Below are 12,681 nucleotides of genomic sequence, written 5' to 3' on the forward strand. Positions count from 1 at the left end.
GCCCCTCCCTCAGCCCTTCCCAAGCCTCTCCTAGGGCTTCGCCTCGCCCCGCCCCGCCCCGCCCTAGGCGTGGCTTCTTCCTGGGCTTTGGTAACCTGTAGGCGTGGGTCTTCCGAACTGGACGTTGGGAGATGTCAACTTAACCGCTCGCTGCTCCTTGACCTCTGTAGTTTACCGATGGCCTCTTTCAACCCTGTCCGCCTCCCCATGTACATAAAAGCTTACCTGTTATCTGGCCATTAAAAAAAAACAAAAAACACCAACAAACCCAAACACCACCACCCACCATGATCCATGATGTCCATGTGAAGGCATGGCCCATTCTAGTTTTTGTTCCCAGAGCTTACCAGGGGACCTGCCACATTACAGATGAATGATATACATGTCTATTTAAAAAAGCTAAGTGGTGGAGTGCCTGGCTGGCTCAGTTGGTGGAACATGGGCTCCGAGGTTGGGATTTCGAGCCCCATAGCTGGGTGTAGAGGTTGCTTAAGAATAACATCTTTAAAAAAAGAAGTTAAGTGGTAACAATGGCACAACATTGACAGCGTAATTAATGCCACTCAGTGGTACACTTAGAAATTGTTAGAATAGCAAATTTTGTTATGTATATCTTACTACAGTATTTGAGAAAATTGTTTTATTACTGATAAGACTTGAGTGCACACAGGCATGTAGTCTTTTGTCAAATAAAGGCTGTAAAATTTAATCCTGTCAATAAACTTTCTTTGTCAAGTCCTTGTGAAGTTGGGCTACAGTTTTTTGTCAGTTACATTTAGTATTCTTTTTAAAGTAATATCTTCCTCCAACATGGGGTTCAACTCATGACCCTGAGATCAAGAGTCACATGATCTACCGACTGAGCCAGCCAGGTACCCCTGAGTATTGCTTTGTCCTTCAACCTGTTTGGGAGTCTTGGTAGCTAGAGAGTTGTAGAACACAAGTGTGGAGTGGGTCATCAGAGCCTTCCACCGGCCGTGTCTTGACTGATTCAATCCTCTAACTGATTCAGTCTTCTTCTTAACATTTCTGGATAAAGGTTCCATCTCCTTCATTAGCAAAAAACTTACCTTTCCAGAATTTTATGTTCTTGGGGTCAGGTCTCTGTCTTCTATCTTGACATGTAGATAATTTGATAAGAAAAACTTAATGGCTGGGAAGAAATTTAGGTCCAGAGGGGTGACGTGACTTGACCAACAGCTCATACTTTTTTTGATATTTGACTAAAATTCCTACATCTGTTCTCAGTTTTGTGTTCCTGACATTATCGTAGTTATGTTCTGGTCCCTCATCACAACCTTTTTTTTTTTATATAAATTTTTTTTCGTTTGTTTGTTTTGTTTTGCTTAACAATATGAGAACCTAATAACAAACTGCTTGAGTTTAATCATAGATCTTAATGATCTAATTTCCAATTTGACTCTGAATAATGTTCGTTTGTTCCTCTAAATTAAATATATTATCAAAGAATGACTCTGTACCACAGCTGAGCATATAAAACAAGGTAGTACAAAAAGGGAGAACAAAGAAGTTCCCAAAGTACTTTGAGTACAATCAATGGGATAATAATGTATATCCAATCAAGCTATTTTCTTACTCAAAATTGCCACTAAGTGAAGAGGTGAAAATTCCTTTACTTACAGATTCTCATTTTTGGTCTTTTCTCCAGAGAAATATGATGTGCTTTTTGTTTTATTTTGTTTCAGGTTTGGCTTTTGTTGTTGTCATTAAGAATCTTTAGAGTGATATTTTAAAAAGAAAACAGAGCATTTTTGAATAGAAATAAACTCAATGATTTGAATTTGAAGGTGTTGCTGTTTTCAAGCAGTTAAGACACAGTACTGAGGAAGTATCAGCTCTGAGCCATAGTGAGGAATCAAAGAAAACTTCATAATTTTCTAGCTGGAAGGATGGTGTTACTGCTCTTTTTTTTTTTTTTTTTTTTTTTTTTTAAGTAGGCCCCACACCCAATGTGGGGCGAGATTAAGAGTCACCTGCTTTACCCTAAGCCAGCCAGGTGCGCCCACTGTTACTACTGATGTAGAAGGAAAATACGAGATAGAGAGCCATTTTCTTAGAGGTGGATGATTTGTCTTTTTTTTCCCAGTAAAATTTAAAGGCAACTCAGTAATTTAGGTGAAAATGAAATGTTTATTAGCAGGATTAGATGAGACTAGAGTAGCAGGAGTGCCTTGTCTTCAGTGACTAATCTTTAGTGTATCACCTGAAGGCTAATAGATGCTTAATATGTGTTTGTAGATGATAATGCATCACCAGCCTTGGATCACTCTACAGATTTACTTTTCATAGTATCGCTGGTGCTTACTACAGGCTCTGGCATATTTTAGGTGTTTAGTAAATATTTGCTGGTTGAATTCTTTTTTTTTTTTTTTTTTAAGGATTATAATTATTTGAGAGAGAGAGACAGTGTATGAGAGCAGGCGGGAAGGGGCAGAACCGGAGAGAGAAGCAGACTCCCTGATGAGCAGGGAGCCCAATGTGGGACTTGATCCCAGGACCCCAGGATCGTGACCTGAGCTGAAGGCAGATGCTTAACTGACTGAGCCACCAAGGCACCCCTTCTGGTTGAAATCTTATTAGTATTAAAAAAATACTAGGTAGATCTACTGGGAATTGAGACCACCTGTAGCCACATAGCTTAAGTATCAGAACTGAGAACTCAGGCCATCTACACTAACATGACTTTTCTCTTGTAGTAAATTCTTGCCAAAGAGGCTAAGGCCATAAATTAATAACTAACTTCACTGTTTATTTTAGCTAATTCCTGCAAACTAGTTAATCTGAACAAAGAGCTCAATCTTCATGGCAAATATTGTTTAGCTGAAATAGATGGTTTATCTGGGCAAATACTTCACTTAGGAAACTTATGAAATTCTTTACTTATGGAAAAACATCTTGATTATCAAGACCAAGTTATCAAAATCATTGTACTGGTGTGCCCACCTATTAGGGTGTCCACTTGTCTTTGTTTGCCCAGAACTGAAGGGGGGTCCCTGGGATGTGAGGTTTTCAATGCTTAACTCTGGGAAAGTGCCAGAAAACCAAGGACAAATTGGCCTCCATACCACCAGCCATAAGTTATTATGTCAAAAACTCTGCTCAACACCCCCCCGCAAATTCCTTGTCTTAAAAGAGTTGTCCTAAGCCATTTTTACTCAGATGCCCATAACCTATAAAGTATCACTTGCTATCTTCTTCCTTCTGAGGCTTCTAAGTTCCTGTGAAAGCCCTGGTCTCCCTTATTGTAGAAGACTTAATAAATTTAGCTTTCTTTAATCACGAGGTTATTCTGGTGGTCTCTTGGGGGAGATGGCAGCTGTTGTATGTATATTTTTGCTTGGCCCATCTTTTCTGTGGGAGTGACAATTATTTAAAGATAGAGAATATTTATTTTATAGCTTACATAAAACACCCACTGTATCAATGTACACTCAAGTGCTACTAATGGTTTTACTATAGAGAATGATATGCAAGTTACAACTAATATGGGGTTGAGGTTGTCTTGAATAGGGAAGAGAACCATACATATGGAAGTGTTTTGCTTCAAACTACAAATGACTGTACAATTTGAAAATAAATTATGGTGATGTATTTAGGTTACAAAGGAATATATCTTTGAATTGATCTCAATATAGCAGTATTCATTTTTCTTTCTCTTTGCTTTCAATGTGTGTGCTAAGGCTGAGAGCTACTTTCTGTATATTACCGGAATCTCCTCAGGCTGGGATGGGTGAGAGGAGAGAGAAGGAAAGACAAAATTGGTGGGGAGGTGAAGCAGTGTGGAAAAAGAGACCAAGTAAATAACTGAGTTTGGAGCTCCTGGGATAGGGAACCAGACCTGGGAAGGTAAAAGGTGGGAGGAAAGGTATAGATAAAGGAACATGAGATAAATTAAACTAAAGCAAGTCTAAACATTTTATTTGGTGAAATTTTCTTCTCTGTCTGCAAAAGGAAAAATTATTAATCAACAAAATATTAAGAAAGAAGTCCCAATGCCTTCTGCCAGCTGCCTCAGAAATAGTACACATTTATTCTTAGAAATCCACAGTACAAGTATTTTGAGATACCTGGCCAAAATTCTTTCCTAAGTTTATCAATGTTTCAGTAATACTCAAGAAATGTATTAACTACTTTAAGAGATTTTTTTTTTTTATTTTTACAGCTTGGCCTGCCAGAAGTCTTTGCTTCAAACAAAGTTGTTGTTGTTGTTTTACAGTCAGATACTTCTGGTAGGGGTTGGCCATGTAACAACTTATAAGTCATTAACTATATAGCTATATTAAATTTATAAGAATCAATCCCAATAAGATACATTTTTTTTCTGTGTAAGTATGGCGATGATACAAATAAGTGAAGAAAGTCTACTGAAATTTATTGACATTGGGAAATAAGCAAAATGTAATTTTTTTTCCTTCTGAAGATTTATTTATTTGAGATCGAGAAAGTGTAAGTGAGCGGGTGGGGAGGGGCGGAGGGAGAGGGAGGGAGAAAATTACAAGCTCAGAGCCAGAGGCAGGGCTTAATTTCATTAGCCCCCCCCCCCCCACACACACACTCAAGATCACTACGCTGAGCTGAAATCAAGTGTTAGACACTTAACTGACTGAGCCACCCAAGCAACCCAAATTGTAATTTTTTAAAAAAGATTTTATTTATTTGACAGACAGAGATCACAAGTAGGCAGAGAGGCAGGCAGAGAGAGAGGGGGAAGCAGGCTCCCTGCTGAGCAGAGAGCCCAATGCAGGGCTCGATCCCAGGACCCTGAGATCATGACCTGAGCTGAAGGCAGAGGCTTAACCTTCTGAGCCACCCAGGCGCCCCTCTTTTTAATTTTTTTTAAAGGTTCTATTTATTTGACACAGAGATAGAGAGTACAAGTAGGCAGAGCAGCAAGCAGAGGGAGAGGGAGAAGCAGGCTCCCCACTGACCAGGGAGCCCCATTTGGGGCTCAATCCCAGGATCCTGGGATCATGACCCCAGCTAACTGAGGCCACTTAACCGACTAAGCCACCCAGGCGCCCCTGTAATTTCTTTTTAAACAGCCAACTAGACAATTAATAAAGCCAAAAAACACAATTAGAATATAAAGACAGCAGAACCATGAAGTGACATGGAAGGCAGATGAATAGAAACAGGTTCTGTGGAAACATGGCTTCTTTCGCCCATCTTTTTCTCCCTCCTGCCCCCACCCCCAGCAACCTCTCACCTTGATGTACAATTTCATCACTGCTGCAATGTTTCATTACAATTTTTGTGTATGACTTGTAATCTGCTAGCTTTAATCAAAAGCTACTAAAGATGATTACTTTTATATGCATAAATGCTACAGATATCTGTGGACCCTATCTTAACTACGAGCTCTCTGGGTGGGCGTCATAGCCACTGAGAGTGATTCATTCATAACAGCTAGAACCCACAGGGCTCCATCTCTAATTTACCACTCATTTCATTTGCATTTGTTAGTTTCCTAATAATAGCTTGGAGAAGTCGACTGAAGAGCCCTAAGTGTGATATAACTGTTTCAACCTCTTTTAGTGGTTATTAGTTAAATCCTTCTGTGTTTTTTGCTTCTCTCATTTTTGTGCTTGCAAGAATGTTGACATTTGGTAAATTCCTCAATTTTGACCTCCCCTCACAAGGTCTTGATGGCTGGTTCATTTTCCTTTAAATTCATCAACTTCTCACATTTCTATTTCTATTAACTCACCTCAATCTCTTCTTTCCCAACAAAATAGACACTACAGACTAATACTGCACATCCAATAGTCTGAAGTTTACTTTTATTTTTTACAAACTTGGCAGTGTTTGTTTTATACCAGGGGTTACTGCTAGTTACCACAAATGGATTGGATAGCAGTCCATCTTTTCTTAGGACCTAGAACAGTTTATACAGCATAGAAAATACCTAATCCTTGACAGGTTCATTGTACTTTCTGCTAATATTCACTGGCCTAGAACTACTTTTAGAGATAATTCTTTAATAACATTTCATTGGGCTTACTCATGTTTGTAATACATCATGAGTCTGTTTTGGCGATTCTAATTTTCCAAGAGAACAATTTACATCATTAGGATTAAAAAATACTCAGACATATCCCTTTTCTAATTTACAATTTCTTTTTGGGGAATTTTATTTTATATTTAAATTTTCAGATTTTATATTTGATTATTTTATTATTTGCTTTCCCCTCCCTTTCCAGCCATCTTTAGATTTATTTATCAGTTCTGTTTTGCAATTACTAGATTGTACATTATTTTTTTCTTCCTTCTGTTTTCTTGTTTGTTTGACCTTTTCCCTAGGTTTTTTTTAAATTTTTTTTTAAAGATTTTATTTATTTATTTGACACAGAGAGAGAGATCACAAGTAGGCAGAGCAGCAGGCAGAAAGAGAGGGGGGAAGCAGGCTTCCTGCTGAGCAGAGAGCCCAACATGGGGCTCAATCCCAGGACCCTGAGACCATGACCTGAGCCGAAGGCAGAGGTCCAACCCACCCAACCTTTGTGAGAAGGTCCACCCAGATGCCCCTTCCCTAGTGTTTTCAATTGGAAAGTTGGTTTAAAATTTTTTCATTCCTTCTTAATAATGAAATCATAGAAACCTATTAATGTATCTCTACAGCACTGATCATATTCTGAAAGTGTAATATTTTTAATCTTTGATGTTTAGGTTTTTCATTTAATCTAGTAGTGATTATAGAAGACAGTGGGTATTTCATTTATTTATTTACTAACATTTTATTTATTTATTTTAAAGAGAGAGAAAAAGAGAGAGTGCTAAGGGGCTAGGGGAGGAAGAGAGAATCTGAAGTCAACTCCGCACTCAGCATGGAGATGACCCAGGGCTGGATCCCATGATGATGAGATCATGACCTGAGTGGGAACCAAGAGTAGGACGCCTAACCAACTGAGCCACCAGGCACCCCAAGGGTGTGGGGTGTTTTAATTACCAAGTGGTAAACATTTAACTTGGCTTTTTAATTTTACCAGTGTGGTGGCTGAAATGATATTCTGTTGTTTTAATGAACAATTCTCTGGTTCATAGTGAGTTTAAGTATCTTCTGATGTATTTATTTTTATTTTCCTCTTCTGTAAATTGTCTATATGTTTTGAAGAGTTTTCTATTCATTGTTTATATTTTACTTTTGTTTTAAAGATTTTATTTATTTATTTGACAGACAGAGATCACAAGTAGGCAGAGAGCAGGCAGAGAGAGAGAGGGGGAAGCAGGCTCCCTGCTGAGCAGAGAGCCTGATGTGGGGCTCGATCCCAGGACCCTGGGATCATGACCTGAGCCGAAGGCAGAGGCTTTAACCCACTGAGCCACCCAGGCGCCCCAAGTACATTGTTTCTAATGATCTGCAATGTCCCTGTGTCATATAACTTTCTCTATATATATTACAAATGCATTATTCTGATTTTTGGTTGGTCAATTACTTTTATTTATATTGCCTTTTATTATAAAGGCAGTCTAAATTTGGATATAGCTAAATATATCCATTATTTCTTTTATAGTTTAGTATTTGTGTGTCTGTGTGCATGCATCCCCCACCCCTTTTTACGATCTTATTTTAAGTAATTTCTACACCCAGCATGGGGCTTGAACCCCCAATCCTGAGATCAGGAGTTGCACGCTCCCCTGACCCAGCAGCCAGGCACCCCTGCATGCTTGCATTCTTTAAGAAAAACTTCTCTGGACAATTCTGTTAATTAAATTGTATTGGATTTCTAGAATAATTTGGGTAGAGGTGACATGTTACAATCTCAAGTCTTCCTACCTTACAAGTTATCCCAATAACAACTATGGATAGACCTTTTTTTTTTTTAAGATTTTATTTATTTATTTGACAGACAGAGATCACAAGCAGGCAGAGAGGCAGGCAGAGAGAAGGGGGAGGAAGCAGACTCCCCACTAAGCAGACAGCCCGACGTGGGGCTTGATCCCAGGACTCTGAGACCATGACCCAAACCGAAGGCAGAGGCTCAACCCACTGAGCCACCCAGGTGCCCCTGGATAGACCATTCTTAAATGACTGATCTGTAATGCTTCTGCAACTTCAGGCTTTCTTGTGTGTGTCGCTCTACTTCTGATTTCTCTGCTTTTCCTCTGTCGTTTACTAGAACTGTAAACATCTCCGTTACTATATACTCCCTATCTCAGAACTACAGCTTTATGTTAAGTCTTCACATTTATAGGGCAAGTCTCCCTAATCTGTTCTTCTCTTTTTAAAAAACTGTCTTGGCTATTCTTGGCCCTTTGCTTTTCTCTGTACATTTTAGAATTAGCCTGTCAAGTTTCACTAAAAAACCCTCTTGAATTGTAATTGGAATTTTATGGCATTTATAGAATAATCTAAGGATAATTGACTTTTTATGAAGTATTGACTTTTTAAGTCTATTTATGGGATTCAAATTGTGCCCAATTTAAGTCTATTAGAAGCAATACTGTAGTGTTTGTCCCCTTATGGCCATGTGTGATGTGTTTTGGGGCACAGCTCCTGATATATACATGTCAATGGAGGAATGTGAAGAACATAATACTGAGGGACAAAAATGAAGCACAAAAGGAAGTGTATAGTAAGATGCCATTTAAGTCCAACTTAATGTATTCCAACAAAGCATTATAATTTTATCCATAAAATTTGCATATCTTTTATAGGTTTTGTTTTTGTTTTTGTTTTTTAAAGATTTATTTATTTTAGAGAGAAAGAGAGAGTGAGAGCAGGAGCAAGGGGAGGGGCAGAGGGAGAGAATCTCCAGCAGATGCTCTGCTGAGCACAGAGCCCAACGCAGGCTCCATCTCATAACCCTGAGATCATAACCTGTGCTGAAACCAGGGACCCCCAAATAGTAAAATACTTGAAGGCCTTCAGGACTCTTGGACTGATTTACATCAGTAAGGGAACCTGTTTTAGATGGAGTAAAAGAAATGTGTTCTTCTCCAATTACAGTTTTTTTTTAAAGATATTATTTATTTGAGAGAGAGGGTGAACATAATCAGGGGTAGGCACAGAGGACAAGGGAATAGCAGGCTCCCCACTGAGCAGGGAGCCCGACTCTGGGCTCCATCCTAGGACCCATGAGATCGTGACCTGAGCCAAAGACACACACTTAACTGACTGAGCCACCCAGGTGCCCCTGCAATTACAGTGTTAAGCTCCTGTTGGCCAACTTTGTCAGAGGGAGGCCACAAAGCATCATCTTCTGTAATTTCACTATCATCAATAATTCTCTTCAGTTCCTCCATTATATTCTTGTGCACGTAAGCCTCCTTTCTGGTCATGACACCATTTCTGTAACTACTGTTGTTGGCATACCTAAGCTTTCTGTCCAGAAACTCATGTCCAAATTTGCCCTTGAGCTCTACCTTGTAGCGCAGGTGGAAATCACTGGCCATACCATTTCTGTTCCTTCTTTTTGTTTGTGTTTACAATTTAAATCACTCATTTATTTTTACCTTTTCTGTTTTACTTTACTTCAGGTTTGTGCCTTCAAGTGGTACATAGTTGGTTTTTACTTTTACTTTTATTTTTATTTTATTTTAAAGATTTTATTTATTTATTTGACAGACAGTGATCACAAGTAGGCAGAGAGGTAGGCTGAGCAGAGAGCCTGATGCATGTGCATCCCAGGACCCTGGGATCATGACCTGAGCCGAAGGCAGAGGCTTTAACCCACTGAACCACACTGGCGCCCCCGGTTTTTACTTTTTAAATAGTATTTGCCTTTCATCATGGGACTCTAAGCCTTTTGTGCATGTGGTTATAATTTCTATGTATAGTCTTCTGGTGTCTTGCTTTATATCTTTTATTTAACCTTGCTCTTTCTTTTGTTTTTTATCTTTGCCATATAGATGTTCTTAAATTTGTTTTTATCTTTTCCGATTTGGAAGCAATTCTGTAACTGTTTTTAATTTTATAATAGTTTTTATAACTGTTGTTTTTAGTGAAAATAATTTTTAGCATTTATTTCTACAGTTGTCAAAGAAAAAAATAAATGACATATTTTGCTCCTTTTCTTCCTAGTTTTTGTGAGAATAACCTGGGTTTAGACTCAGATGTCACTGAATGACTGATTTGACATTCTACATTCTATTTTTCAGTACATGGTGGTAGTAGAAGGTATTATTGTTAACCAATATTTGTTTCCCTTCCCCAGAGGAGAATATATACTCTTGCCCTGTTAATTGACTTCAGGTGTGAATACAATTGGCTTTGGCTAATAAAACTTTGAGCAGAAGCATCGTGCAGGACTCCCAGGCAGAAGCTTTAGGAGGCAGCATGTGCCCTGCCATTCTCTTCCCTCTGTCACCCTGACTGGCGTGTACTGGAGGGTTTCTTTGCCCTCATCGTGGGCACTGCTGAACTGAGGGTGACTATTATGCAGGGCCCCACTGTTGATCAGTTGAGGACACATGCTGTTGTGAGAAGAACTAACCTCAGGTGTTGTAGGCCACAAAGAGCTTAGGATTGTTTGTTACCTCAGCATGATCTATCTTCTCCTAACTGATACAGTGATGTTTGGAGAAGTGTCTGACAAGATCTTGGGAGTTTGTTTGCCTTCAGAAAATTAATCTGGTAAAATCTATCCACAGTGTGGTGATTCATCTATTTTGGTAGTCAAGCAACTGATTGTCTTCTGGAATATCCAAGAACTGTCTTGGGGCAAAGCAGTTCTGCCTCACATTTCAGGAATTAGTAGTCTCCTCAAGAGTTATAGGTAGAGAGGCCCCTGAGAACAAAGTATTCAAATTGAAGAGTTTTGTCCTTATCCTGAAAGCAGCAGGAATCTGGTGAATGGTCTTAAGCACCCATTTAGTCATTCAACAAATACGTATTGGCCAATGACTCAGTGCTCCCCACTATTTTTAGTGATGACACCAGCTGTGAGCAAAATGAGTTCTTGCCCAAATGGACCTTCCTTGTGTCTAGATGACAAGCCACGTCCCAGACACTGTGGTAATACAAGCATAGCCAACTCAACAGTTTCTGACAGGACTATTCTTGTTTATTGCCTTAAAATTTACTGTGAGAAAGTTTTGATCAAGTGTTGGTGGTGTAATCCATCCTACAAGTATGTATGGGTATGGAACTATGTGAAAGATACCTAACAGTCAGCCTAAAAAAACAACATCTGAATGATTTGGGCCAACTTTCCAGTTTAAACTAAAAACATTATAGGCTTGAAATGTATCTTGTGATTAAAATAAATGTTGATGAAAGGAATTTAAATAATCTTTGTAATAGATTTTGTGCTCTTTGCTCTGACATTGTAGCTGCTTAATTTAGCAAAAAGAAATAATGTTAGGTAACAGAAATGGAGTTCTCCAAAGAAAATCTCCTGGAAATTTTGGAATAAATAAATACTGCCAAAGTGAATTATTCTAAAAGACAGAAAGGAAACTGCATTTATTTTTATTTTTTTTAAAGATTTTATTTATTTATTTGACAGAGAGAGATCACAAGCAGGCAGAGAGACAGGCAGAGAGACAGGAGGAAGCAGGCTCCCTGCTGAGCAGAGAGCCTGATGCGGGACTCAATCCCAGAACTCCGAGATCATGACCCGAGCCGAAGGCAGCGGCTTAACCCACTGAGCCACCCAGGCGCCCAAGGAAACTGCATTTAAAGAAAGTGAACAGAGGAGGGAGCTGCAGATAGAATTTTAACTATATGAATGCAACTGTTTTTGTATTTGAGATTTCTGATATATACTAATATAAATGAGCATATTTATTAAAAAATTATATTACACATAAAAATGACATGTTTCTCTATTTGTGAATTGGTAGTGTTTGCTCAGAGGAAAAGAATGCCACAGGATCAATTCTAGATTTGTGATTAAAGATAATTACATTCAGAACTGTTTCTTTCATGAGGAAACCATTTTTCCGAGGTTACTCCGATCTAGGGGGTAAAACTAAATAATAATAACACTTTAAAAAGAAGAATGATTTCTCTGGCTTTGCCACCATCCAGTCTGCCTGGACGCTTATCTTTGAAAAATGGCTTACATGTGATACACTATGATATTTATTTGCCTCCTGTTTCACTGGTTTGCTGATGATGCCTTCTGTGCGCAGCACTGGGTAAGGCCCAGTGCTTTCACTACTGGTTCTGGGAGATGTCTACACTGAGACGGCCCTGCCATATTGCAATAGGTGTTACTAATATCTTTGCTAAGGGGTCTTTTGTCACTGCAAATACTGCTGGCGTGGTATCCATTGACTCTCCAATATATTGTCACCACTGCCATTTTTCCATAGCCCCTTTATCCTCTACTCATTTTTCATCCTAAGTAGATCTCTTTACCCTAATTTCCATCAGACCTCAGAATAGGCTCAGTCTTGCTTAAAACCCAGAATAAAAGCAGTTTAGAATCAAGCTCGAATCTCAAAAACTTTTAGGATAATTGTATTGTTATCCTTTGCAAAAGTCAGAGATAGAGGAGGGTGACCCCTATTGGTGAGTATATCTGAGACACTGTCTAGTCTGAACTTGCTCATAGAAGTAAGATACAAATACTTCCCGTAATTATTCCTCTAATAACACATTATCTATAATTTTTCTCATGTACATTTCAAATGTAAGCTTGTAGGATGATCTGGTTTACAAGGTTTTTGAGCCCTGATCCCTTTCAGGGGAAAAAAAACAAAATCTGAGATTCT

At 38.8% G+C, this 12,681-nt stretch overlaps 1 protein-coding gene across 1 annotated transcript; it reads right to left on the bottom strand.

Moving 5' to 3' along the window:
* Positions 1 to 63: 63 nt before the first annotated feature.
* Positions 64 to 9,414, bottom strand: LOC125106858 (protein mago nashi homolog). Its single transcript, XM_047741472.1, has 3 exons — positions 9,173 to 9,414; positions 8,840 to 8,973; positions 64 to 164 (listed from the first exon to the last, which is right to left on the bottom strand). Exons 1-3 carry the CDS (start codon positions 9,412 to 9,414, stop codon positions 64 to 66), a joined length of 477 nt encoding a protein of 158 aa, XP_047597428.1.
* Between the last annotated feature and the right edge of the window lie 3,267 nt (positions 9,415 to 12,681).

This window comes from Lutra lutra, chromosome 8, assembly GCF_902655055.1.
Source record: "Lutra lutra chromosome 8, mLutLut1.2, whole genome shotgun sequence".
NCBI classification, from domain to species: Eukaryota; Metazoa; Chordata; class Mammalia; order Carnivora; family Mustelidae; genus Lutra; species Lutra lutra.

What these genes read in the sequence shown, in the direction of transcription:
- LOC125106858 (XM_047741472.1), bottom strand. Translation starts at nt 9,414, where the DNA reads ATGGCCAGTGATTTCCACCTGCGCTACAAGGTAGAGCTCAAGGGCAAA. An exon ending in AAAGTTGGCCAACAGGAGCT is followed by an intron (nt 8,974 to 9,172) that starts TAACACTGTAAT and finishes ATATCTTTAAAA; the next exon opens with AAAAACTGTAATTGGAGAAG. An exon ending in GGTCCCTGGTTTCAGCACAG is followed by an intron (nt 165 to 8,839) that starts GTTATGATCTCA and finishes GGTAAACTACAG; the next exon opens with AGGTCAAGGAGCAGCGAGCG.